Source organism: Aulonocara sp. 'chitande type north' Nkhata Bay, linkage group LG8 (genome assembly GCF_057382095.1).
Source record: "Aulonocara sp. 'chitande type north' Nkhata Bay isolate Kocher_YH1m ecotype deep benthic linkage group LG8, A_spYH_male_GT1.1, whole genome shotgun sequence".
NCBI classification, from domain to species: Eukaryota; Metazoa; Chordata; class Actinopteri; order Cichliformes; family Cichlidae; genus Aulonocara; species Aulonocara sp. 'chitande type north' Nkhata Bay.
Genome location: NC_141351.1, coordinates 26,987,936 through 27,013,513, shown reverse-complemented (window position 1 = coordinate 27,013,513; position 25,578 = coordinate 26,987,936). Strand labels below are relative to the sequence as shown.

General features: G+C 44.3%; 2 protein-coding genes across 4 annotated transcripts in view; both read right to left on the bottom strand.

Moving 5' to 3' along the window:
- The window catches only part of LOC147324144 (uncharacterized), a 32,967-nt gene extending 24,559 nt beyond the window's left edge, over positions 1-8,408 (bottom strand). Inside the window, exons 1-4 of the mRNA XM_086304905.1 lie at positions 8,366-8,408; positions 4,720-4,866; positions 4,362-4,481; positions 536-700 (exon numbers count right to left, since the gene is read on the bottom strand). Coding sequence (XP_086161031.1) covers positions 536-700; positions 4,362-4,481; positions 4,720-4,866; positions 8,366-8,408 — 475 coding nt within the window. The remainder of the gene's footprint in view (positions 1-535; positions 701-4,361; positions 4,482-4,719; positions 4,867-8,365) is intronic.
- A 4,155-nt stretch (positions 8,409-12,563) lies between these two features.
- On the bottom strand, positions 12,564-24,451 carry LOC147324143 (phytanoyl-CoA hydroxylase-interacting protein-like). Of its 3 annotated transcripts, none has more exons than XM_086304671.1 (6): positions 24,299-24,451; positions 16,598-16,794; positions 16,329-16,503; positions 15,954-16,071; positions 15,715-15,877; positions 12,564-13,682 (listed from the first exon to the last, which is right to left on the bottom strand). In XM_086304671.1, the coding sequence occupies exons 1-6, from the start codon at positions 24,351-24,353 to the stop codon at positions 13,308-13,310; spliced, it is 1,083 nt and encodes a 360-aa protein (XP_086160797.1). In that variant the 5' UTR covers positions 24,354-24,451; the 3' UTR covers positions 12,564-13,307. The 3 variants fall into 3 exon arrangements, with proteins under 3 accessions (XP_086160797.1, XP_086160798.1, XP_086160799.1); XM_086304672.1 differs by lacking the exon at positions 24,299-24,451 and adding an exon at positions 21,391-21,516; XM_086304673.1 differs by lacking the exon at positions 24,299-24,451 and adding an exon at positions 20,628-20,908.
- Positions 24,452-25,578: the final 1,127 nt, after the last annotated feature.

Below are 25,578 nucleotides of genomic sequence, written 5' to 3'. Positions count from 1 at the left end.
GATAAGAACTTATTAAAACACCTGAACATGTTTGGGAAAGTCTATCAACTCTGTTTTGTTAAATTTTAGACAAAAACCTGACTGACAGCCGATAGTTTCTTATTTTTAGTCTCATTGTGCATTAAACAAATGGCTGATTATCTGATACAGATACTTCAAATTTCTGTGAAAACAAGGACATCGTTTTTTCTGACAGCCAGAAATGTGCAGTCGAGTGGCCTGTTGGAGGTCCTTTGTTGGGCTCTGGCAGCCATTAGGAACTGAGTTACTAGTGTTTATTGATGATGCAACTGCTGATAGAAGCAGCAGGATTAATTGTGGAGTGTACAGGACTGTAATCTCTGCTTAGTTTCAGAAGAATGCAGCTGCAGAGATTCTCAGTGCACATGGAAAGTAAGCCCTGCTATCTATGGGTTCCTGGGAAACTCTTGCATTGCTTTTGCAGTATTCTGTAGTGTGATGTGCTCTGAACGAGACTGTTGTGGTGTACACAGTTCAAAATATTATTTAGAAATGTGTACTCAGGTTCAATCACCAATAGCATAGACCTCGATGTCATTGTGTTTCAGGTTCTTTGAAGGCAGGAGTACTTTATCCTGGGATTCCCCGTCTGTGATCAGAACGGCAATCCTTCTGGAGTCTGGACGCATTCCCAACCTGGGTTTAAACTGGTTATGGAGGATGTGCTCCAGAGCTTTTCCTGTATGATGGCAGAAAGTGACATCAGCAGGTCAAGAGTTTCAAAGGTCATGGACTAAAACCCAATCATGGGTTTTAAACACACACACACACACACACACACACACACACACACACACACACACACACACACACACACACACACACACACAAAGTAGAAAGTCAACCATGAATCAAATGACATATTTAAACAAGAAGGCTTTAAATGAAACTAATGTTAGTACTCAATAATGTTACACGCTGCTCCAACTGCCCGATAACAGCTGTCGCTGCTCAGGGCTGAGGCAGTTGAGTGTTCACCCTTTAGACAGCACTATAATGCACAGACAGCTCCGTATGTTTGAGGCATGAAGACTCCTCTCAGCTCTGTCACCAGTTTGTTTTCACTCAGCGTTTGGGCATACAGGGAGTGCAGAATTATTAGGCAAATGAGTATTTTGTCCACATCATCCTCTTCATGCATGTTGTCTTACTCCAAGCTGTATAGGCTCGAAAGCCTACTACCAATTAAGCACATTAGGTGATGTGCATCTCTGTAATGAGAAGGGGTGTGGTCTAATGACATCAACACCCTATATCAGGTGTGCATAATTATTAGGCAACGTCCTTTCCTTTGGCAAAATGGGTCAACAGAAGGACTTGACAGGCTCAGAAAAGTCAAAAATAGTGAGATATCTTGCAGAGGGATGCAGCAGTCTCAAAATTGCAAAGCTTCTGAAGCGTGATCATCGAACAATCAAGCGTTTCATTCAAAATAGTCAACAGGGTCGCAAGAAGCGTGTGGAAAAACCAAGGCGCAAAATAACTGCCCATGAACTGAGAAAAGTCAAGCGTGCAGCTGCCAAGATGCCACTCGCCACCAGTTTGGCCATATTTCAGAGCTGCAACATCACTGGAGTGCCCAAAAGCACAAGGTGTGCAATACTCAGAGACATGGCCAAGGTAAGAAAGGCTGAAAGACGACCACCACTGAACAAGACACACAAGCTGAAACGTCAAGACTGGGCCAAGAAACATCTCAGGACTGGTTTTTCTAAGGTTTTATGGACTGATGAAATGAGAGTGAGTCTTGATGGGCCAGATGGATGGGCCCGTGGCTGGATTGGTAAAGGGCAGAGAGCTCCAGTCCCACTCAGACGCCAGCAAGGTGGAGGTGGAGTACTGGTTTGGGCTGGTATCATCAAAAATGAGCTTGTGGGGCCTTTTCGGGTTGAGGATGGAGTCAAGCTCAACTCCCAGTCCTACTGCCAGTTTCTGGAAGACACCTTCTTCAAGCAGTGGTACAGGAAGAAGTCTGCATCCTTCAAGAAAAACATGATTTTCATGCAGGACAATGCTCCGTCACACGCGTCCAAGTACTCCACAGCGTGGCTGCAAGAAAGGGTATAAAAGAAGAAAAACTAATGACATGGCCTCCTTGTTCACCTGATCTGAACCCCATTGAGAACCTGTGGTCCATCATCAAATGTGAGATTTACAAGGAGGGAAAACAGTACACCTCTCTGAACAGTGTCTGGGAGGCTGTGGTTGCTGCTGCACGCAATGTTGATGGTGAACAGATCAAAACACTGACAGAATCCATGGATGGCAGGCTTTTGAGTGTCCTTGCAAAGAAAGGTGGCTATATTGGTCGCTGATTTGTTTTTGTTTTTGAATGTCAGAAATGTATATTTGTGAATGTGGAGATGTTATATTGGTTTCACTGGTAAAAAATAAATAATTGAAATGGGTATATATTTGTTTTTTGTTAAGTTGCCTAATAATTATGCACAGTAATAGTCACCTGCACACACAGATATCCCCCTAAAATAGCTGAAACTAAAAACAAACTAAAAACTACTTCCAAAAACATTCAGCTTTGATATTAATGAGTTTTTTGGGTTCATTGAGAACATGGTTGTTGTTCAATAATAACATTATTCCTCAAAAATACAACTTGCCTAATAATTCTGCACTCCCTGTATGCTAACACAGCTTACACCCTCACACAGCCACGAGGATCGATGTCCTGCTGTGCTGCTCATTATTGGAAAACAACAGTAACTACTCTACACTATCGAGTCAGCGAGGTTAGCCAACACTAGAGGTTCACTGTAGCGATGTCCCCAGTTTTTACTAATCTTCTGTGAGAACCGATAAATTAGTTTGTCCATGTGGATCCAAGGGTAAACAGACTGTGGCAGTTTCACTCAAAGCACGTCCACAGATGGATTATTGTCATTGTCACTGCTACATGATGCACCTGTTAGTGATTTATTGTAAGTTCAGATTTCTAAAATCAACTTCTACATACCGTAATTGTCGGGCTATAAGCCGCTACTTTTTGCACAAGCTTTGAACCCTGCGGCTTTTAGTCAGGTGCGGCTTTTCTATGGATTGTCCATGATTTTTGTCATATCGTAAGAGGATTTGTTTTGTTTGTTCCGCTGTACGGCACTACGTTGGCTGGCGGAAGGGCATGTGATCAGACACACAGTATCGGGGTTCAAGAGTGGTATGTTGGTCACATGTCCATCCGCCAGGCAACATAGTGCTGTACAAGTAGCGCGAAAAACAAACTTCAAAGTAGCGCTACGCGTTCAGCGGGAGGCGTGGATGACCAGCGGCGATAAACTTGCGAAAAGCAAGTTATGCCCAACTCCACCGGTGGAACCTGACAGCGTGGAAAAGTGTGAAAACATCCATGATCACCAACGGATTTCGAAGGGCTGGACTGCTGCATGATGGAGAGGAGGACACCGCCACGGCCCTTCTGAGGGTGTTCGACTCTGACAACGAGGATTTGTTTGGTTTTGAAAGTGACAACGAAGGAAAGAAGCTGAGAGTGGATGACGAAGCCATCCTGAGCCTGTTCGTGTCCGACACTGGAGAAGAGGACTTTGGTGGTTTCAGTGCAGGAAGAAAAGAAAGATGGTGAATGACTGACTTTTCTTCTTGTTAAAGCCGTGTCCCTGCACCTGAGCCTAAAAGGTAGTCCGGATCTATTTTTCTGGTGTGCTGTAGGTTATTGTTATGTACTACATTTGTTACTCATTTATGAAGCACAGCACATGTTTCGTACTTGTAATTACCGCTACTTGTACATATACCTAAAAAGTTATGCAAGTATGTACCCATAACTTGTTTTTCAAAATATTAATAAAAGGGGTGTGTCTCCAAACAGCCGTCTCTTCCCTGACAATTCCCTTTGTGCATATTCTCTTACATATGATAAGTCAACATTGAAACACCTGCAGCTTTTAGTCAGGTGCTGCTAATGTATGTACAAAACAGGATTTTCCCCTGATTTTAGCTTGTGCGGCTAATATTCAGGTGCGCTTTGTAGTCCGGGAAATACGGTACATAAACGTGTATGATTTCATGCCAGGATCTTTTGAATGTCTAGTCTTTGTTATTTGTAATAATTTATGCTTTTTGTGTTTCTTTTTAAACTATCACTTCAAAATGGGATTTAAAAAAGTGCATGTGTGCCTGTTTTGGTACTTCTGTCTACTTGTGAAGGATTTCTCTGTTTATTGTGCAGCAGATACTTTTTCAGAAATAATCTTCGTATCAGATTCTGATTGTCCGGGATGAAACTTTTTAGCCTGGTTCAATGATCACCTCTGGAGCACCTTCTGGTGACAACCTCCTGTAGGCTGGGTAATATGCTGCTTGCTCACCTGTCTTGGTGCTCCCACCAGTTTTTTTGAGTTCTTCTATGGCCCTCAGCAGGGTTTGTTTGGTCTGGTGGGTGTTCAGGTGCCACTCTGTCCTTGCTTTGGTGCTGAACAAAGTCAGACCTTCAGAAGCAATGTGTAAAACAACAAGGACACACAGAGCTCGTCACTCAAATTCAAACATTCACACATTCAAACACGATAGTTATTAGCACTTGGTACAAATTACACATTATTAAAAGCACAATGATTAAGGGGAGTTTATGTATGTGTGGTATTTTTTTTTACAAAGTTAAAGTACTTTTGAAATTAACAGTGTTAAATATCATAGTAATGGTATGACTGGCAGTGAAAACATTACCGATCTGGACTGCATCGGGACCAATGTTGAGGCCGCTGACGATGGCAACAAGAAACGTTTGAATTTTATCAAAGTCATTTCTGCTGATGCTCCCAGACTCATCCACCAACATCACAAGGTCAACTTTGGCTGTTTCACAGCGAACACCTGAAACACAGCAAAGGATTATGGGATACAGGAGAAGACCAAATAAATTTCTGAAGAGAGAAGCAGGCTGGGAGGTCGGTGTTAGGTCTAAACTTATAGACGTCGCTGACTCAGAGACTTATTCCCGTGAACAAAGCAAGACAAAACAGCGATCGATCTGTTTTAACTCGCGCAAGTGAAGCTCGGTGGGAATCTCAGAGCAGCACTCGGCCCTCGACCTCAGATGACTCCGACCCCAGCCTTCGCTTCAGCCTTTTTATTGAAATGACACAGAGCCCCACTGTAAACCCCATGTGGTGTGTTGTAAAGTCAAAAGCACTGTGTGTGTATGCATGTGCGGGCATGTGTGTGTGTGTGTCTTCCTGGTGATCACAAAGGCGTCATCTCCCCTCACCCCTTAGCTTAGCTTCCTCTAACGGTTTACCATATACAAACACAGGTGAGCCCACAAAGGGCAGGAAGTGACGTTCCTTATATAGAATGTGCCTGCAGTTAACACTATAACCCCCCACCCCACCATTCAGAATGTCTTTGATCATGCAGCTTGAAACAATTGTAAGCACAAAAATGACAACATTTAACAATTCGCTCTAACAGTCGGTACAGACCCATCTGCTGCCTGAGAAACCTCACACTCCTCTGATCACCAACTAATACATTAACAGGAATCAAACAACAACTGAAGTGGTTATTAAAGATACAATTACAAGTTACTAAATGACAAAAGTGTTCTGTGATTTGGAAAAAACAACAGCAACTATAATATTTTGTTATAAGGAATCACACACGGAAATGAAACATGCCATATTACGACATAAATAAAGTAACAGAGATAAGTCAGTCAGTGCGCCCCAGGGTGGCTGTGGCTACAACGTAGCTGCCATCACCAGTGTGTGAATGTGTGTGAATGGGTGGATGACTGGATATGTAAAGCGCTTTGGGGTCCTTAGGGACTAGTAAAGCGCTATATAAATACAGGCCATTTACCATTTTTTTATAAGTGTTACAGTGAGGTCGATAAACACTATGACACTATGTTTGCACTGAAGCACCGCAGCAATTTCCTAATGTTGTAAACCTGCTCAACATTTGGCAATAAACCCCTTTCTGATTCTGATTCTGATAAAGCAGCTTTTTTATGATTTGATCAAAAATGAGGGAAATTTCCAGATATTTCTATGGTTTAAACTTAACTGTAAATGAAATAATACCTCCACCCCCATGGTTAACGATAAAATCATTTCCAACTTCAGATAGCAGCCCAACACTTGAGCTATCAGAGTCACCGACCCAAGTCAAAGAATTTACACCTGTTGTCTCAAAGCATGTTGAACAACGTGAACAGTCGCTCACAGAACTATACTCAGTACGGCAGCACAGTTTGGGGATGTTACTGAAACCCTTTATTACATTTATTTAAATCATGGAAAAGAAAGATGTAATAAAGGAATAACAGCTCTGCTACTTCCTTCAGCTGCTAGCAGATAACATGCAACCACCTCCTCCTGTCCCAGCATCCTCCTCTGTCAGACCAACAGCATCTCCTCCATCACTACATCCGTGAATCTTCGCTAAGCTTTTCTTCTTTTTCTCCATCCTTTGTCCAGTATCTCTACTCTGAGCTGTCTGATGGACTCTTTTCTGATCCTGACTGTCCTGCTTACTCCCGGTGAACATCTGAACTTCTGCAGCTCTGCATAGGGACTCTTTACTTAGTCCCTATGGACCCCAAAGCGCTAACTAAGCTACAAATGTGCAAACACACACAAACATAAGCAGGATATTTATTTGTATCAGTGGAACATTTTAAATATGTTGTTAAACTGTCATGTGTTAGGCAGTAGGAGCTTCTGTTTCGATAGAGGCAGCTGGAAAACGCAGCTGAATTTAAATGGAAAAGAAAACCAAACATAAAGCACTCAAAGCCTCTGTTGCCTTTGCTGCCAACCACAGTGGAGACAGAAGCCTTCCAGAGCCTTGGCAGATATCCACCATTAGGGACGGAGACCTTTGAAGAGAACATACTGATTAAAGACTGCAGCAAAGGATAGTCTGAATGGTGGCTAAACAGCCTCAATGAACTTCCTAACAAATTCAAGCTGTTCTGCAGACTCAGGGTGCAACAGTGTGAGCTCGAACCATCCATCGACATCTGAACGAGGTGAAACGCTATGGCAGGAGAGCCAGGAGGACCCCGCTGACACAGAAATGTAAAAAAGCCAGACTGGATTTTGCCAAGATGTATTTGAGGAAGACAAAATCCTTCCTGGAGAATGTGGCAGATGAGACCCAGCTCATCATTCTACTATGAAGCACAGAACACAGTACCTACACTCAAACGGTGTGTAGGTTCTAAGATGTTTTGCTGCCTTTGGCACTGGAAGCCTTGACTGTGTGCAGGACATCATGAAGCCTGAAGAGTACCAAAACATTTTGGTCTGCGATGCAGGGCTTAGTGTCAGAAAGCTGTGTCTGTATCAGAGGTCATGGGTGTTCCAGCAGGACAACGACCCCAAACATGCCTCTAAAAGCGCCCAGGAGAGGTTGGAGACAAAGTGCTGCCAGCAATGAGTCCGGATCTAAATCTGATTAAACACTTATGAATCGCCTTGTAATCGGAAGGTTGCCGGTTCGAGCCCCGGCTCGGACAGTCTCGGTCGTTGTGTCCTTGGGCGAGACACTTCACCTACCGCCTACTGGTGTTGCCAGAGGGGCCGATGGCGCGATATGGCAGCCTCGCTTCTGTCAGTCTGCCCCAGGGCAGCTGTGGCTACAACTGTAGCTGCCTCCACCAGTGTGTGAATGGGTGGATGACTGGGTGTGTAAAGCGCTGTGGGGTCCTTGGGGGGGGGGACTAGTAAAAGCGCTATACAAATACAGGCCATTTACCATTTATGAAGAGATCTCAAAATTGTTGTTGGGAGAAGTTGCCCTTCAAATCTGAGAGACTTTGAGCAGTTTGTAAAAGAAAAGTTGTTGAAAGGTGCAACCAGCTTGTAGATGGTTACAGGAAGCGATTGTCTGCAGTTATTTTTTCCAAAGGGCGTGCAACCACATATTAAGTTGAGGTTGCCAATAATTTTGTCCAGACCAGTTTTTGAGTCTTTTGTGGAAAGCTGCCAAACTCTGTTCTGTTTTTTGTGTTGATAAAGGACAAAAATACCAAAACATTTGTAATTGTTTTCTGGAAAAATTCCAGCCGTAGCTGTACATCTCTTTTCTACTCGAGCACTCAAAAGATGTATACGATGTGTTTCATTCACCCATTCTAGTGTTTTCTAACTAAGATTCACATTTTCAGAAAGATGAAGAGAGAAACTTGTGATCCAGTATCTTGCCCTTGGCTCATTTCTAATACATCTCCTTAAAATGTCTTTAGAAATACAACAAATGGACTCAGACGGATCTGAAGAGGTTTAGATTCATGCCTGCCTCTTGTTGTGTATAATATTAATGTAAACCAGTACAAACAGGGCAGGCTGATGTTGCAGAGTCCTACCTGAGCCCCACAGCAGCAGCAGAACCAGCAGCAGGTGATCCATGTCAGGTCCACGTCCGTCTCCTCTCTGTCTGTCCGACTCTTCAGCTCTCTGCTAATAAACTGCTGTTTCCTCTTCATCTGTTATCTGCTCATCAGCCAACTGATCGTAAGATAAATAGTCCTAGCCCTGGTGTATGCCGTTATCTCCCTGCTCTCCAGTAACTCTCTCCCCTTTCTGTTGCAGCCTCCCACGGTCCTGATCACGGCGTCCCCGTGTCGTTTATTTCCCGGTCTCTTCTGTTCAGCGATAAAGCAGCGCGTTCCCTTTGGTTGGTCACCTTTAGTTAAAAGAATAGCGTTTGTTTTGTGTGCGTGTCTGCGTATTGTTTGCTTTTGGGTCCAGCTTACGTGTTAGAACTACGGTTCAGAGTTTCTCTGTCAAATCACCTTTAAACCTGTTCTTGAAAATCTCACCAAAACATGAATTACTAATATTATATTGGTGAGTGTTGTGGGCTCAGACACACACAAGAGCACATTTAAATATTTCAGTGAAAGTTCTTTTAGCCTAAAATCACAGGTTTAAGATCCAGAGCAGATTATAAAGGGTTAACCTTCATAAAGTGTGTGACAGCTGCAGGAAAGATCTGACGCATTTATCTGATCACACAGATGCTGAGTTTAGCTGCGGTCAGTCGGCTATCTGAAGTTCTAGCATCTGTAATCTGATTGGTCGGTTTTTCACGCAGCAGATTAAAACAAACTCAGGTGAGTTTGGCTGAAAAATCTCTTTCAGGTTCTCCTGTTTCATCCTCTGATTTTAAGTTAATGCTGCTCAGCGCATAACATGATCCACGTCAGCTGTCAGATGACAAAGCTGCTCAGAACTTCCTGTCAGAGAGGAAACACACGAAGGTGATGAGGAGATAAAGGAGAGGAAACATGAGAGAGGACACTTCTCCTGTGAGTCACGTTAGAGTTTGTGTGAAACACTTGGACACCTTTAATGAACAGTTTAAAAAGAACATTTAGGATATTTACAAATATTTATATGTGATGAAAAAAGTTTTGGTGGTAAAATTTCTTTGACATCATTCAGTTTTGTGTTCTGATCAAACAGATGTGCGATAATATCGACTGTGTCTGAGTCGCAGGCTGTAATATCTCAGCCTTTCAGCATGTGGCCGTGGATTACTCGCAGGGAACGCTGGGATGCAGGAAAGGTGTCGCCAGGATCAGAGCAGGGACGCATTTCATGTTTCCAGCGTGTAAAAAACAAAAAAAACAAAACAATATATGAGCTGATGATGTAATTACAGTTTACTGTGGTTGCAGTTCATGTTCACACGGTGGTGAAGGATGCAAACACTTCCTCCACCATGTGGAGGCGCTGCTGAGCTGCCTGCTTTTCTGGACACTGCCAGCTTTAACCATCCAGCTCCGGGTCCTCCTGTGGGCGGGGCTCCTGCCTCCCGGTGACCTGCAGAGACACAGCAGCACACAGGTGTGAGTCAGCGAGTCGCCGCTCTCTTCAAACGGGCCGAGAGCTTCGTTCCAGAGCGTCTTCTGATCAGCAGACGTGTGCACGGTACCTTATGGCTGAAACAGACGGCAGCGATGAAGAGCAGCAGGAGCAGGAGCAGCAGTCTGATGACAAACACTGTTGGATCTGATGAGACACACTCAGCCGTCACATTAGATGTTAGGAGAACAACAGCTGGCATCAAACACAAACATCAGGTGACGCTCAGTTATCCTGCAGACATTCACTCATCACTGTTTCCTAACATCATGCTGCTTCTGCAGCTTCTCTGGTTCGTATTCTCACCTGTACGCCACAGGGCCCGCCTGCGTCCTGGATGATCTGGATGACGGAGAACCACCACAGACATTTTGATACCGTGCAATCATTTAGTAAAACATTCAAAAGTTTCTGGTTCTGCTGGTGATTTCAGGATTTTCCGTCCCAGCGTCACCTCGTGCTCACCGGGGGGCAACCGACTGTTGACGTCTTCCTTATCCTTTACACCCTGGCAACCCTGGGCACGCGTGCCACAGCTGGCACGCCATAGCGGGACTGGCCATCAGGCATACCGGGCAAATGGTCGATGGTGATTTTACGTTTTTATGGGCCGATGATGTTTTTGCAACGGTATTAAAGGTGGTGGATTGTCCAGATGCTGGCAGATGTGTAAAAATAACTCAGTTGTTTGGTGGTGGCTGTGGCGGAGCTTCTACAGAGTCCAGCAGGTGGATGAAGGGAGGGGAGGCAGGAGGAGCAGAGACCCGAGGTGGTGAACTGAACTCCAGGTAAGAAGTTATGAGCTGCAGTCTATCTGGGTCAGATATGAACCAAGTTTAGTTTATTTTCGTTGTGCTGACTTTTTACAGTCAGTTACAATAACTCGTACTGCTACTAGCTAGCATGACGGAGTTTCTATACAGCTGGGTGGTGCTATGATGTTACTGATAGTGAACTTTATTTTATTCATAAGGTTAGTTAGTAGCTGCCAACCGTGCCTCTTCTCCTCTCATTCTCCCCCCTCTCTCTCCTGTTGCTACTTCAATCATGAAACTGATCAGTGATCAGCTGATCGGCTTTTCTCTCTTGTTTGTTTATCTCCCACTTTGCGCCAGAAAGAGGAAACCAGCGGATGTCGCGCTAAACAACAGCAGCACGTTTAAGCTTGATCAGCTGTTGTTAGAATTTATTTAATATTAATTTCTAGTATCAGCTGATGTTTGCTGGAGCCACAGCTGTAAAGCTGCTGGTCATGATGTCGGTTTGGATATGTGGTGAGAGGGAAACATGAAGATGAAACCAGGAGATGTCCTTACTGGATCATCAGAGCTGTGATGGAGAAACAGGTTTACCTTTTAGGTGACATGAATGAGTTGAAGTTATGAACTGTTTCTGAGAGACAAATAACACCAGGATCCTTTTCTAAGTAGCTGACAGCTGGTAACTGTGCAGGGGCGGATCTAGCAAAGTGTTGCCAGGGGGCGGGTAGGGCATTAACAGGGAGAGGGGGGCAGCTGGAACCCACAGCTGTGCGTGTTCATGGAGCTGCATGTTCACCTGCTGGACGTCACTACCTGACAAGTTTAACTCTTCAGGACATTGCAGAGGCCTTACTGACAGTGTTTGGCTCCACATGTCTGTGTGAGCAGGTTTTCTCCCACATGAGTCCTCAGGCAGCCTCTGAATGCTGGACACTGGGAGCCCAGAGATCACAGTAACATGTGTGTCTCTGTGTTAACAAACATGCCATACTGGCCCCGTTTATTTTTCCTATCATTGTTGTGAGGAGACCATAAATAGCATTTGCATTTGCTGTTGTGGATAAAAAGTCTTTTTTGTTTCAAACTATCTGATAACTATTCGCTGACAGCTGCAAACATCTGTGAACAAATATGATCCTATAACGTGTGTAACTGTTCATATAGAGCGTTATTACATTTAATGCTAATGCATCATACGGCACACTGACTTCTGAGGAACGTTTAGATGCACTCATCATCAGACAGGTTGCCGACCCCTGATTTACACTGAAAAGCATCTTGAGCTCACTGAACTGTACATGAAACCAGGATTTCAGATTCAGATTTTCTCAACTGTTATCCAGCACAAAGTCATTTTTATATTATATTATATTTATATTATATTTGCAGTTTTGCATTTTAAATAACCGCTATCTGCTTTTCTCAGTGATGTCATTTATTCCAAGACTCCAGATAAAAAGTTAAAACACTATTTTGTGCCAAAGTCAGGCCAATGATGATTTTTTTTTGTTGATGTGAGGCTTCAAATTCAGTGTTTTTAGAGCGAGTCCTACCTGAGCTCCACAGCCACACCATCAGGTGCACCATCAGGAGCTCTGTCCACACGTCTCCTGTCATAAATAAGCTGTTTTCTTTCCTCGGCATAATCAGCCAACCAATAAGTAACTTCTCAGAAACTGAGTCCCACCCCAAAGATAAAATAATAAAGATCACATAGATATTGGACTGTGAGTGCGTCGTTAACCCTTTAATGTCACATTCCTGGTTTCTGGAGCCTTTCAGAATCAGCAGCATGTTCTTGTTTCCTCTAAAAATAGCATCACACCGCTTACAGCTGACACGACTTTGCTTCAATGTCACAAAGACACCGGCTGACTGCTAACTCACCCTTCCCAATAACACACGAACAACACACTCAAAGCATTCTGGGAGCTGTAGTTTCAATGTTTTTAATTAGTAGATTAAGTTTGGTGATGTTTGGGGTCTACAAATGAGGAAAACAGGAATGTAAAGCATTCAGTTAAAAAACGAATTAATTACAGGAAAAATCTTCATCAGATTACCAAAGTATAAAACCTCTGAAGCAGTTAATCTGTAAAGTCCACTTCAGCCATCAGTCACATGATAAAAGTGCTGCGAGCTTCCTGCCTGCAGCTTCCTGTCAGAGACGGTGGACAGAAAACATGTGAAGGTGACGAGGACATGAAGAAGGAGAGGAAACATGACTGAGGATGCATCTGCTTTCAGCCACATCAGAGTCTCTGTTTTAGCCGACTGTGAAAGGTGCAGTCATCCATGCAGTGAGGAACGCCAACTCGATTAGCTTTGAGTTAAAACAAGTATTTTGTTAATGCTCTGATATCGTTTCCATTTTGATTACAATTCTAAACCTGCAGCTAAAAAACAAACAGCTCGCTCCTCCTCTCCACCCATCCATCCACCCCGAGCTCATCTCAACTTCTGGCTCTGCTGCTTCTTCACCTGCCTCTGTTTTGCCTCCGTCATAATGATGTGGCCACTAGAGGGCACTGTCACAATAGACAGCAAATGTTGCTCGTAGTGTGCCGCTGCACAGGCGAGGCACAGTAACGAGCCAGAGCGTGGCAGGTAAATTCAGTTAGTAGCTTAGCTGCTAGCTGCTATGCAAACGAGCTGGTTATTTCAGTCTGAAGAGTCGCTAACGTCCTACGCTGATGTTGCAGACCTTACAGCTGGGGTCTTTCTTGGCATTCGCGGTGGACAGGCTCATTAGCTGGTGCCCGCTGATCTGTGACACCGCTCCCAGCCTCAGATCCACCGGCTCCGTGTACATCACCTCCAGGTTGACATCCTGAGCGTGACGGAAAGACAGCGAGCCGTCCTCCTCCTCGGTGCAGGTCAAGAAGCGGTTGTCGGACCTGTCGAGGGCTGGCAGCCTCCCTTTACAGAAAGCGTCTCCTTTGGAGCCGTCAGGAGCGAGGACCAGGATCACGTAGTGGTACGACGTGTACATGCAGTAGAAATCCCCAAAGTACATGTTGGTGGTCTTGTTGAAGAGGACATCTGCTCGGATCTGTACAGAAACAAAAAATGGTGTGTTTCATATTTTTGTGCACTTTTAAAAGTTATTTACCCAACTTGGTAAAATTAAAGAAAATAGTAATAATAATAATAATAATTTAAAAAGTATATATTTTTTCAAATATCCACAAATTTATTGAGTTTGAAGAATAAATGTTTATTTCCTGTTTAATCACAGCAGTGACAGTCAGTTTAAATTCATTTTATTTTGACTACTTTTTAAATCAAATTTGCAACAATAAAAATATCAGACTTTTGTAATCTTTGACTTTTCTGTGACATATACGGTGAGGTTCAACAGCCAGAGCAGCAAAGACACGGCAAGAAAACAGAGTTTTAAAAAGGAAGCACTATTAACTTTGGACTGAATACTTCTTAAAATCTTAATTTAATTTACAGTTAATCTAATCAAAAATTCTGTTTTACAACAGGCTGGCAGCCTTTTATTGTCTTTAAATTCTATCACGCCTCAGATTTGGGGGTAAACATATTTATTATTTATATAAGTATTTGTAAGTAGCAAACAGACAGTTTACAGGAATTCATAGCTGTTAAATCCAGCTTTTAGTTCCCATTACTACATGTCAGCTGAGATATCATTGTTTTACAACAGCAGTAACATTGATGTAGAGCCATGTCTTCTGAAACAGGCCATGAGGACGGCTCCTGCTCGAGGAACACAAAGACATGAAGCGCCCTTCAACAAACACGCTTTAGTGGAAAAGAGGGGAGATGTCATCATCCAAGCTTCGTGAGTTGGTCTGAATCAGAAAAACGGTAAAAACCCTGAAAACCATACATTTCACACCCAAGCCTCAACTCTCGCGGCCCGGTAAAAAACGGTATTGGCCAATGGCCCAGGGCTTGGGGGCCGATGGTCTAAACCAGGGGTCTGCAACCTTTAACACCGAAAGAGCCATTTGGACCCGGTTTCCACGCAAAAGCAAACACTGGGAGCTGCAAATACTTTTTGACTTCTAAAATAAAGACAACACTGTATATATTGTTTGTTTTTACCTTTATGCTTTGTGTGAACAACTAAGGTGTGTTGCTTATTAAATCCTTGAAGTGCTACAGAGAAAATTACATTTTATTTATGTAATTAACAAATTTTGAACTCTTAAAGAAATATAACAAAAATAAAGACACCCAGCTGAACTACAATGATCCAGCAAACAAAAACTGTTATATCTCCTTTGGGCTTTTGGAGCCTTGACCTGACTTTTAAAAAATAATTGGCAAAAAAGCACTATGCTGCTAAAAAATGAAAAATACATATTTGTTAAATTCTGCGTAAATATGTATTTTCCCTGGTTAATGTGTGTGGTGGGCGTGGTCTGCAGCGTCGCTGCAGGGGAGGCGACGCACCTGAGCGGCACCCGCAATCACGCCTCGCTGCCTTTACATCTGTGCTATCTGTGCTGTTGTGTTGGTGTGTGTCGGGCTGTGAGCTGAGAAGCTACAGCCGGCTGTGTGCGCACAGCAACCGTGTGTGAAAAGTGGTCAATAAAGAGATGCTGTAAAGCGTGTTCATGCAAACATCGTCGGGTCTGCCGTGATATGTTTACAACAGGACTTCTGCTCCTGAACCTCTGCGCACAGCGTCTGTAAATCGGGGCTTTCATCTTTACAGGACTGTAAGCTGTCGTCTGTGAGGCGTGAGCGTGTTTGTCTTTAACATAGTTCATGGTGGAGAACAGCTGCTGACATAATGTGGATCCGAAGGTCCATAATTGGCCTACCTGGGGTTGAAAGTCTCGATAAATGCACGGCGTTTAGGCGGGTACACCAGCTGCGTGAGTGTGACGCTTATTATGAGCGATGAAAAAATAATAAAATATAATTTTATTTTTATATTTCAATATCACAATAATCTTCCAATTCAGAACTACAAGTTAAAAAAGAACTAACATAAATAAAATACACTTCAGCTAAATACTTCTAATTTATTTTCCCAAACCACGCGGAGCCGCAGTATAAGGACTAAAGAGCCGCAGGTTGCCGACCCCTGGTCTAAACGGTACCTGGAAGCGATACGGCCCGTAGGGGGAGTCCTGGGGAGGTTTCCCTGTGTTGAACTCTGTGTTGCAGCTGAAGAAGATCCCCTCCAGTTTGCCGCTGATGGGGGACCCGTGGCTGCCGCTGTTGTCTTTCACCGTCGGCAGCAAGAAGCAGGACTGAGCATCTCTGGAATGACACACAGGGCTAAAGCACAGCTGTACGGAGAACCCTCTCGGGGTTTTGGTCACTGAGCGGGGCGCACCTGTCTTGTTGGAAGTACTCCCTCTGCTGGTTTCTGTAGAAGACGGTGAACGGCAGCATCCTGCCAGCGATCGCCTCTGCTTTCTGCAGCAGCTGGTTCAGGTGGATGGAGGAGTAATCTGCAGATGCACAGACTCAGACATTCAACATTGAGCCTATATTTAGGCTGATGAGTTATGTTAGTCCATAGTGCGACTGCAAAGGAATTTTTCAAATTATGGTTCTATTTTATCAGTGGGACTAAAAACAGTGTGATAGTAAATTAGCTCAAAGACGATCCTCGTGATGCTTTAACCTGCAAATCGATCCAAAGGGATCAGTGTGCACGAGTAGCGAGGAGAGGTGTGGTTTTTGGACTGAGAGGCTTCCGTCTAACCTGCAGTGCAGAACTCAATGATCTCGCTCCACCGAGAAACGGTGTATTCTCCGTCTGGCTGTTTGGCGGCCGTCTGAACGGCCACGGTGTACTCTGTGCGAGGACTCAGGAACCAGTGGCCCCTCACTGTCATCGGCAGGGGAACTGCTTTGGCCACCAGCTTGGTGGGCACATCCTGGAAAACAAAAAGTACTCGGCTCGACCGGTTCGTTTGCTTTGTATCGTCTAAAGCAGAGTCAGAGCGCCCAGGATCGGCTCTGCAGACCCACCTTGTGTTTGAACTTGTTGGAGCTCATGTTCTCCTTCTTGTTGAGGTCGATGAAGTAGTGTGTGATCCTATCTCGGCCCCTGCTGTCCATGTCCCAGCTGATCTTGAACGAATCGCAGGTGATGTTGGTGATCCGGATCTGCTGAGGAACCGGCAGGTCGTCCACGTCCCCGATGTCGCTGTCTGCAGATTGTGCGCCTGCACAAACACAGACAAAAAACAAAACTCCAGCTGTAACGCCTCTGCTGTCCATACATGCCAACCCTCACGATTTTTCTGGGAGAATCACAAATTTCAGTGCCCCTCCTCTCCCGGAGCCACCACTCTCCCGAATTTCTCCCGATTTTCCACCCGGACAACAAAATTGAAAAACCATATCGCAGAATTCGTAGCGCAGCCCAGCCAACTCCAGTCTCCAATGGCGGCAGCTGCTTAGTTTTAATATTACTCTTATTTCTCTTTCTGGGTCGCAAAAAAACTTTTAACATATTTTCAGGTGAGAATGAAGCTGTGTAAACTTCAAATATCTGAGCCGTCTTCAAACCCCGCGGTCTTTCGCTACTCGGGTTAAACATGATATATGAGTCACTTTGATAACTTAAAAATGTTATTGTTTGGCTTTTTTCAGTGTTTTATTTATTCATGAGTAAATCGGTTTGGATGAGGTTGAAGTTATTCGATTAGATTAAATTTAACTTCATTAATCCCTCGGGAGGGGTCCCCCGGAGTTTTCACACAGCTGAATAAACGTCAAACAGAAAACTGATTAAACAAAGTGTGAGACGGTCGAGAGTTTACGCCAGCATCCGGTTATATTTTAGAAAGCAAGCAGCAGACGGCTGAGTTTCACTCCACCGAGAGCTCGTGACGTAATTCTGAAGACTAGACCGTCCCATTTCACAGTCGCTCACTTCCGGTCGGAGGACCTGGTCCACTTAGACCACGAAGGCCTTCACTCACGTACAGAGCGGTTTGTGCTGGTGGATGCAACCTCCGGACACCCCCGCTGTTTCCGGCCAGCCAATAATAACAGTAACATTTAACTTATTTTATCCGATAAATAAACACTGTAAGGCGGAGCTCCAGATGTGCTGAGTGAAATTTAGGATTTTGTGGGACATTATTTGGCAGCTGTCTGAGTTTAGCATGTGCTAACTTCCAAACACCAACAAGAGAGAAAAACACTGAGAGTGGAAACCAGAAACCAGTGAGTGCTGCCCTGTGGTTGTACTGGGCTGCTGCGAGGTGAAGCTGCTGCTCTGGGCACCGACTGAGAGGATGACATCACAGATACGAGCGGCCGAATCCTGAAGCTTAAAGTATGTCGCTGAGCTGCTGGTCACAGATTAGAAAGACCACGAGGGGGGGCTCATGATGTAAGCAGATTATACAGAGTCACAGCGACAGATTAACCCATCAAAGGTTGCAGTCCTGTGAAATCTGTGACCCACATCAGCACTCACAGCTGCATCTCACTGAGCTTTTCTATCAGCAGATCGATCCCTAACCCTGTCTGCACCACAGCTGCAGAGGTCTGAGAGCTTTGTACACGTAGCTATAACCTGTCAAATAACAAAGAAAGTATCCTGACATGTCCTCATCTCTCTGTACAGCATCATTAACACCTTGACCTTCAGATCAGTCTGATGACCTTGAAGGAGAGGTCAGAGGTACTTTCTTTATATTCACAAGCACAGAGAAGACAGCACACTTATATGAATCACAGTTTCTAAGCTGTGAGGCTTTTTAGGTCATGAAGTCAACCTGAGCCCACGCTACAGAGTTTTATATGAATTCATTCAAAGCTTTTCCAGGTCGCCAGGAGGCGATCAGTCTGAACTCAGACCTGAAACTCCGATGTTCACGTTTGATGTGACTCTGAGGACATCACCATCAGCTCTGATGTGCATCTACAGCAAAGAGCTGAATAAAAAAGGCTAAAAATCAGAGGACAGAGTCCATAAACTGCCCGAGCCGGAGGTTCTGATCACAGGACCACTTCAAGCTGATTCCACGCCGGCCTGCTCCGTCTCTGCATTCATCCTTCCTACCCTCCCTCCTTGTGTTCTGCATCTTTTCAGCCTCGGTGGACAAAAGGTTTCAGTCAGCAGAGACGCTGAGAGCTCAGGCTGAACAAGGAGCCCGTTGAAGAGGCGAGGACAGCTCAGACTGCAGCCCCAGAGATAAAAACCCTCCATCAGGGCAGTCCAAACACAGCAGGGGCCACATGGAGAGAACAGAAGTCTACAGTCTCGAGGTCAAAGGTCACTCCTGCCTCGCTGAGTGAGGACAATCGAGTGGCTCTGAAGTGCAGGACTCATCAGTTTTTGTTCTTAGAGTGAGGATTAGAGGGCGTTAGTGTCTGCAGGAGCTTCCAGGTGTGATATTAATTTGACCGCTCTGCTCACGGACGCCGGCCGCAGATTCACTCAAAGCAGTAAAACCTGAACGCCGGCTTCTTCTGGACTCTAACATGTGCACTGAGCTCAGATTCAAGTTACATCAGACCCCTCCTGAGTATACATCTCTCCTCCGCACACACTCAGTGCGTCGCTGTTCATTCACAGGAAGCTCATTGCTGCCTTTACTGCAGGTCGGTGTTATGGCTGAGGGTCGACAGCTTTGGCAGGTTCTTATTCTGAGTCCAGCAGCGCTCGGTGTGGAAGAGAGCAGAGATCGAACTAGCCTGAAACACTGTCAGTCACATATTATGGGCCGAGTATTTTACTACAGTCACTGTTGACCTGAACTGCGAAAAGCTCAGACAGCAGTGACATACCTGCTCCAGACATGCACAGATATTAGGGCTGCGCGATTATGGCAAAAATGATAATCACGATTATTTTCACTGAAATTGAGATCTCGATTATTTGACGATATTTATTTAACCCTTTAAGACCTACCATAGAACCAAATCCGCCAGAGCTTATATTATTTTTTTAATTTTATTTATTTATTTTTTTACATGCTGTAGTGCCATTTTTGGGAGCATTTCAAGTTGCTATACATCAATACAACTGTTATAGCCCATATTTTAATAATATGTATGCATTAAGTCCATAGTAATTACATTAATTACAAAAAAGTGCAATAAACTACAAAAAAATTGAAAATCGTTTTTGTTTTTACATATATTTCTACTTGGGGAAATTTAAGAGGTTTATCCCTCAAAACTTTAAATACAAAAAAGTTGCAAAAAATAGTTTACAACAACAGGAAATTTATTTTGAGTGTCTTCATAGTTTTATTTTGGAGATACACCAATTTTTATATACTGCAGGGAAAACAAAAAACAATCCTATGATGCAAATTTGCAAAGAAAACAGCATGTGCATCAAAATAGACTATTTCCAGCAGAGCAATTTGAGTTCTAAGCATCCCAGAAACTATTCAGAAAAGTATAGAGTCAAACATGACTTATAAAAACACCAGTATAGGCTTTTAAGGCCTACAAGTTAAAAAAAACAACTACATTTTCCGTGAAAATGAAAATGATCGGATTGGCAAAGCGTGTTTCTGGAATATTATGTTTTTGTTCCTGCAAGCGCTTTTTATGCAATTTTTGCAAAGCTATATGTAGAAGGAAGCTGATGGCATAAGATGTAAGTACAACTCCTCCGGTTTCATATGCAAAACAAATTATTGCGCTAGCTTACGCTGTTCCGGTTCTACAGGGATTTAAAGGGTTAACAATAACAATGTATTGAATAATGACTTTAAAAAATAATATAAAATAGTGTGCAAATACTGATAACAGTGCAAATGTTTGCAATCCGGTTGTTCAGTGATGACGCGACGAATCCTACTTCCGGGCCTAAAGTAGTCTGCGTTTAATATGGCTTTTGTGTTGTTAACATGTTTAATGTTTTGTATTTTCTTCTATTTGATCTCAAAAAGCTCCTAAAACAGTCAGTGATCACTGTTGACCTCCCTCGGCTTTTATTACCGCTAATCATTTATTTAAGCTCAGTTTTTAAAACCTTAGGATGTAACTACAGCCCAGCCCATGCAGCAGTATATGAATGACTAACCTCATATTGTGGATGGATTATCTCAGTTGTTCTCCTGGCTGAAGTTTGGTCCTTTTACAGCATCCTGCCATGCGATTACATTTGTTCCTGACCACCGAGAACACTCACGTTAACTTTTATCGAGTGGAAAAAAAGTTAGCTTGTTTATATTATGCTAACATAGCTGTGTCGCTAGCGGTCACGTAGCACATCATTATATACCAGCTAGCCCAACTTCAGTAACCCTACAAACGTCACTGCTGTTTAGTTTTCTGTCTTCATTTATGCTGGAAGTGATAGCAGAGCTGTACGTTTTAATTTGTTTCCAAAACCCCGCAGTCAGGACATGCTATATTGTATTTAGATAGAAGCTAGCGAGCTAACGCCCTGCTAACTTCTAACTCCGTTAAATGTCATAAATTCCGTTTTCATGGATGCCTGGATGTTAAACTCAATTGTTACACCTGGTAGAGCAGAACGCTGATCATTTTATTAAAGATGAAAGACTTCAGACAGTTTTTCAACTCTCAGTAATGCCACAGTGATCGTTTGATATATGGACCTGCAGCGGAGTTTAGACCCAGACACGGCTAGTGACGTCAGACTGAACAACCGGATATAAAAAAATAAATGAAAAATGTAAACATCTACCTTTAGTGAACTTTGCAGTGTTGCTCTGTGGCGCAGCTATGACACCGTAGTAAAGTTTACACACTATGTCTACTTGATCCACGTCAAGTAGAACCCATAATGTTTCCGCACCACTGAAGTTTTTTTTTTTTACCTCTCTTTTCAACCAAAGGCAGTCACTCTCCTCCCCAAATAACTTCTTAGCTTTCCGAGCTTCCCTTGGGTCCTCTTAATTGTTGTGACACGCGTCGGAAATGCAGAGAGGTGCACTTTATTTGCCACAGCGCAGCGCGAGAGTAAAGCACGAGGGAGGGGCTAATAATCGGCTCAGTCATTTTTAATGATCGTTGAAAGCCCAGATCGTAATCGTGATTAAAATTCGATTAATTGAGCAGCCCTAACAGATATGTGCTTCATTTCCTACAAACGGAGCACAGAAACACCTGTATCACATCTGTATCACATCTGTATCACATCTGTATCACACCTGTATCACACCTGTATCACACTTGTATCACACCTGGATCACACCTGGATCACACCTGGATCACACTTGTATCACACCTGGATCACACCTGGATCACACCTGGATCACACCTGGATCACATTTGTATCACACTTGTATCACACTTGTATCACACCTGGATCACACCTGGATCACATCTGTATCACACCTGTATTACACCTGTATCACACCTGGATCACACCTGTATCACACTTGTATCACACTTGTATCACACTTGTATCACACCTGGATCACACCTGGATCACACCTGTATCACACTTGTATCACACTTGTATCACACTTGTATCACACCTGTATCACACCTGTATCACACTTGGATCACACCTGGATCACACCTGGATCACACCTGGATCACATTTGTATCACACTTGTATCACATCTGGATCACACCTGGATCACATCTGTATCACACCTGTATTACACCTGTATCACACCTGTATCACACCTGGATCACACCTGGATCACATCTGTATCACACCTGTATCACACCTGGATCACGCCTGTATCACACCTGTATTACACCTGTATCACGCCTGTATCACACCTGGATCACACCTGTATCACACCTGTATTACACCTGCCCTTCACTCACGTACAGAGCGGTTGGTGCTGGTGCAGATGATCAAATAATCGATCTGTGAGGACCAAATTGCGATGACGCTGAGGTGTGATCTGATTTCAGCCTGTCCAGGATGATTTTAAACTCGTATCACTGAATCACTCGCTCCAGTTTGGACTCCGAGCTCCACACCAGCAGCTTTTCTCTGCTCCCAACACCGGAAAATGTTCACTTTTGTTCATCAGCTGAGAAAAGAGAGCACGAGCAGAAAGTGTTCCCTCCTCCTCCTCATCCCTCCATCCTGCCAGTGAATGGAGGAGGTGAAGTATCTATTCATTGCTCCTGGGAAGGTGATTAGCCACAGTGGTCTGCAGACCCAGCAGCCTGAAGCTGCTGCCAGAGTTCAGTCTACAGAGGCCGCTCTGCAGGTTCAGATGAAGCCCGTCACCAAACACAGATCACAGCTCTGACCGAGTGCCGGGACTGCACTGTCAGGTGTCCGTGATGTCACAGTCTGGGATTTCCTTTATTCCCATGACCTGTGCAGCACAGGGATAGAACCAGCTGTTGGTGCTTACATTTATTTTTATGGTTATTTCTGTTGAAACACATGAAACCATTATGGATTATGTACTGGAGCTGCACTCCCGACGTTCTTACAGGAGCTTTCAGGACTTCCTGTGAACGCTGCAGGTTCACTCTGCTCTGTTGGCCACATTTACATCCTCATTCAAATCGAAGCAACAGCCAGACCTCATGTGCCTGCAGGACACACAAATCACCTGCATTTACATGAAGTCACCAGAGGTCATGTGACTCCTCGTCTTAGAGGCTTGGCGTCAGAAACGGAAACAACAAAAGATGCCTTGTTGTTGTTGTACACACTTTCAGATTACTGTGGTGAAACTGTCCTGAGGTCAGCCATGATGACAGCGTGGCAGTGCGGGTAGCCAAGGTAACAGTGACACAGGATCCATCCATCCATCCATCCATCCATCCATCCATCCGTCCATCCATCCATCCATCCATCCATCCATCCATCCATCCATCCATCCATCCATCCATCCATCCATCCATCCATCCATCCATCCATCCATCCATCCAAAAGCATATTCATAGCTCTTTTAACAGACTGTGCAAGTGTTCCTAATAAAGTGCTCTTTGAGTTGAAGTAGTTCAGGTTTTGCCTTCAGCCTAGAAAACTTACCCTCACTGGGGTAATCATTAATATTTGGTACTTCTGCTGTAATCAGCTGATGTCTGAGCAAAGCTGTGATTGGTCAGAAGAGCTCTGACTTCAGGTGGAAACCAGGAAGCTTCTGCTCGAGTGCAGACTGTGAGTATGCAGCTGTCCACCACAGAGATTATCAAGCTTTAATGCAGATGCTGTTATCCCATCTGGACTGTTGGATTAAATCAAGCCTGCCACAGGAAAGGTAACATGTCCACGCAGAGGTCACGACATTCCTGACCCCGCTGCTCTCACCATGTTTGAATTAACGTTTAATTTCAGTCTCGGCTTGTTTAAAGTACAAAATGTGAATAAGCCCAGTCTCTCTGTTCAAACTTTTCTTCTTCTACAGTCAAGTGTTTGGAGTCCGTCATGTGACAGCAATGATTCATCAGAACAACAGAAGCAGCAGAGCAGCTCGTTTTCCTGCTCGCTCCGGTTCCCCTGAACGCCTCGACCACAGCAGTGCAGTCTTCCTGCTTCCCGTGAGTCCATCACTACCTTTGACCTGCAGACTTTAAACCCCGAGCTAACAGCCGGCTCCTCTCCGAGTTCACATTCATGCACACTGAGTCAGTTTGAAGCTTTGGAGTCTAAAACCAGCCAAAGTTCGGACAAACCCACCAATCAGAGTGCAGCAGGAACTCTGCACTTTAAATAAAGTTTAGAAATAAAAGTATAAGTTAACTGGACTGTTCTACCTGCTGCGTCCTCGCAATGTGACGACAGCAGACGCACACACTGACCTTGGCCCGGCTGCAGACTCTGGAGCTCCACGCTGGGACTCGGAGGCTCCGTCATGTTGGCTCCGCTCAGACAAAGAGACGAGCTCAGAGAGGCTTCAGCCTGCCTGCAGCTCGCTCCACCCCTCTCTCTCTCCCTCTCTCATTCAGTGACATCATGGGACGATGAAGGAGGAAGAGAGAGAGTCAGACATTTACTGTTGTTGTGATGATTAAAGTGAGCTCTCGCAGCCTGCACTGCTCTTACACTGAGCTCATCACGGTATCATTACAAGCCGCCTGAACCAGGCAGGAACATCTGGCCCAGCTTCAGCTTGTGTGAGCGGATACCAGAGCCTGTAAGAACATGTGAACGACCCTCATCCTTCATGTATGGTTGCTGAAACTTTAACAGCATTTTATAAGAAACAGTTTACCTGTAGCTGAGTGACCCCAGCTCACCTGTGTGAGCTGAAAACCTCCCCGTCTGTGTCACAGTGGCTGCAGGTTTGAAAAAATGGAGAAACAGCTGGAAGCAGCAGAGACTTTACCGCTGTGACGTTGTGTTCGTGAGATTACAGGAGCTGGCACATGTGTGTGTGTGTGTGTGTGTGTGGATGGACTGGAGTTAATCTTCTTATGTAAGCACTCATTTCATTCTGTTGCCCGTGCGGTCTGTAATCCTGCAGACCCACCGCCATGTTTAAATCCTTAAATGGAGACGTCACCGCCGTGGGGCAGGAAACGCTCCACCTGCAGGCTTCCACCCCTGACCTTCACCTCACAGAACTGGGCTGGGTTCATCTGTGCAGGCTGGCTCAGGCACCACCGTGTGGTACAGAAACTGAAGGAGCAGGACTGCCAGCATCATGAAGCACAATAGGCAATAAACGCAGTTTATATTTTATATATACATATATGTACAGTGGGGCAAAAAAGTATTTAGTCAGCCACCGATTGTGCAAGTTCCCCCACTTAAAATGATGACAGAGGTCAGTAATTTGCACCAGAGGTACACTTCAACTGTGAGAGACAGAATGTGAAAAAAAAATCCATGAATCCACATGGTAGGATTTGTAAAGAATTTATTGGTAAATCAGGGTGGAAAATAAGTATTTGGTCACCTCAAACAAGGAAAATCTCTGGCTCTCACAGACCTGTAACGTCTTCTGTAAGAAGCTTTTCTGTCCCCCACTCGTTACCTGTATGAATGGCACCTGTTTGAACTCATCATCTGTATAAAAGACACCTGTCCACAGCCTCAAACAGTCAGACTCCAAACTCCGCCATGGCCAAGACCAAAG

What these genes read in the sequence shown, in the direction of transcription:
- LOC147324143 (XM_086304671.1), bottom strand. Translation starts at nt 24,353, where the DNA reads ATGACGGAGCCTCCGAGTCCCAGCGTGGAGCTCCAGAGTCTGCAGCCG. An exon ending in CCAACAAGTTCAAACACAAG is followed by an intron (nt 16,504 to 16,597) that starts GTGGGTCTGCAG and finishes TTTGTTTTCCAG; the next exon opens with GATGTGCCCACCAAGCTGGT. An exon ending in GAGTACTTCCAACAAGACAG is followed by an intron (nt 15,878 to 15,953) that starts GTGCGCCCCGCT and finishes GTGTCATTCCAG; the next exon opens with AGATGCTCAGTCCTGCTTCT.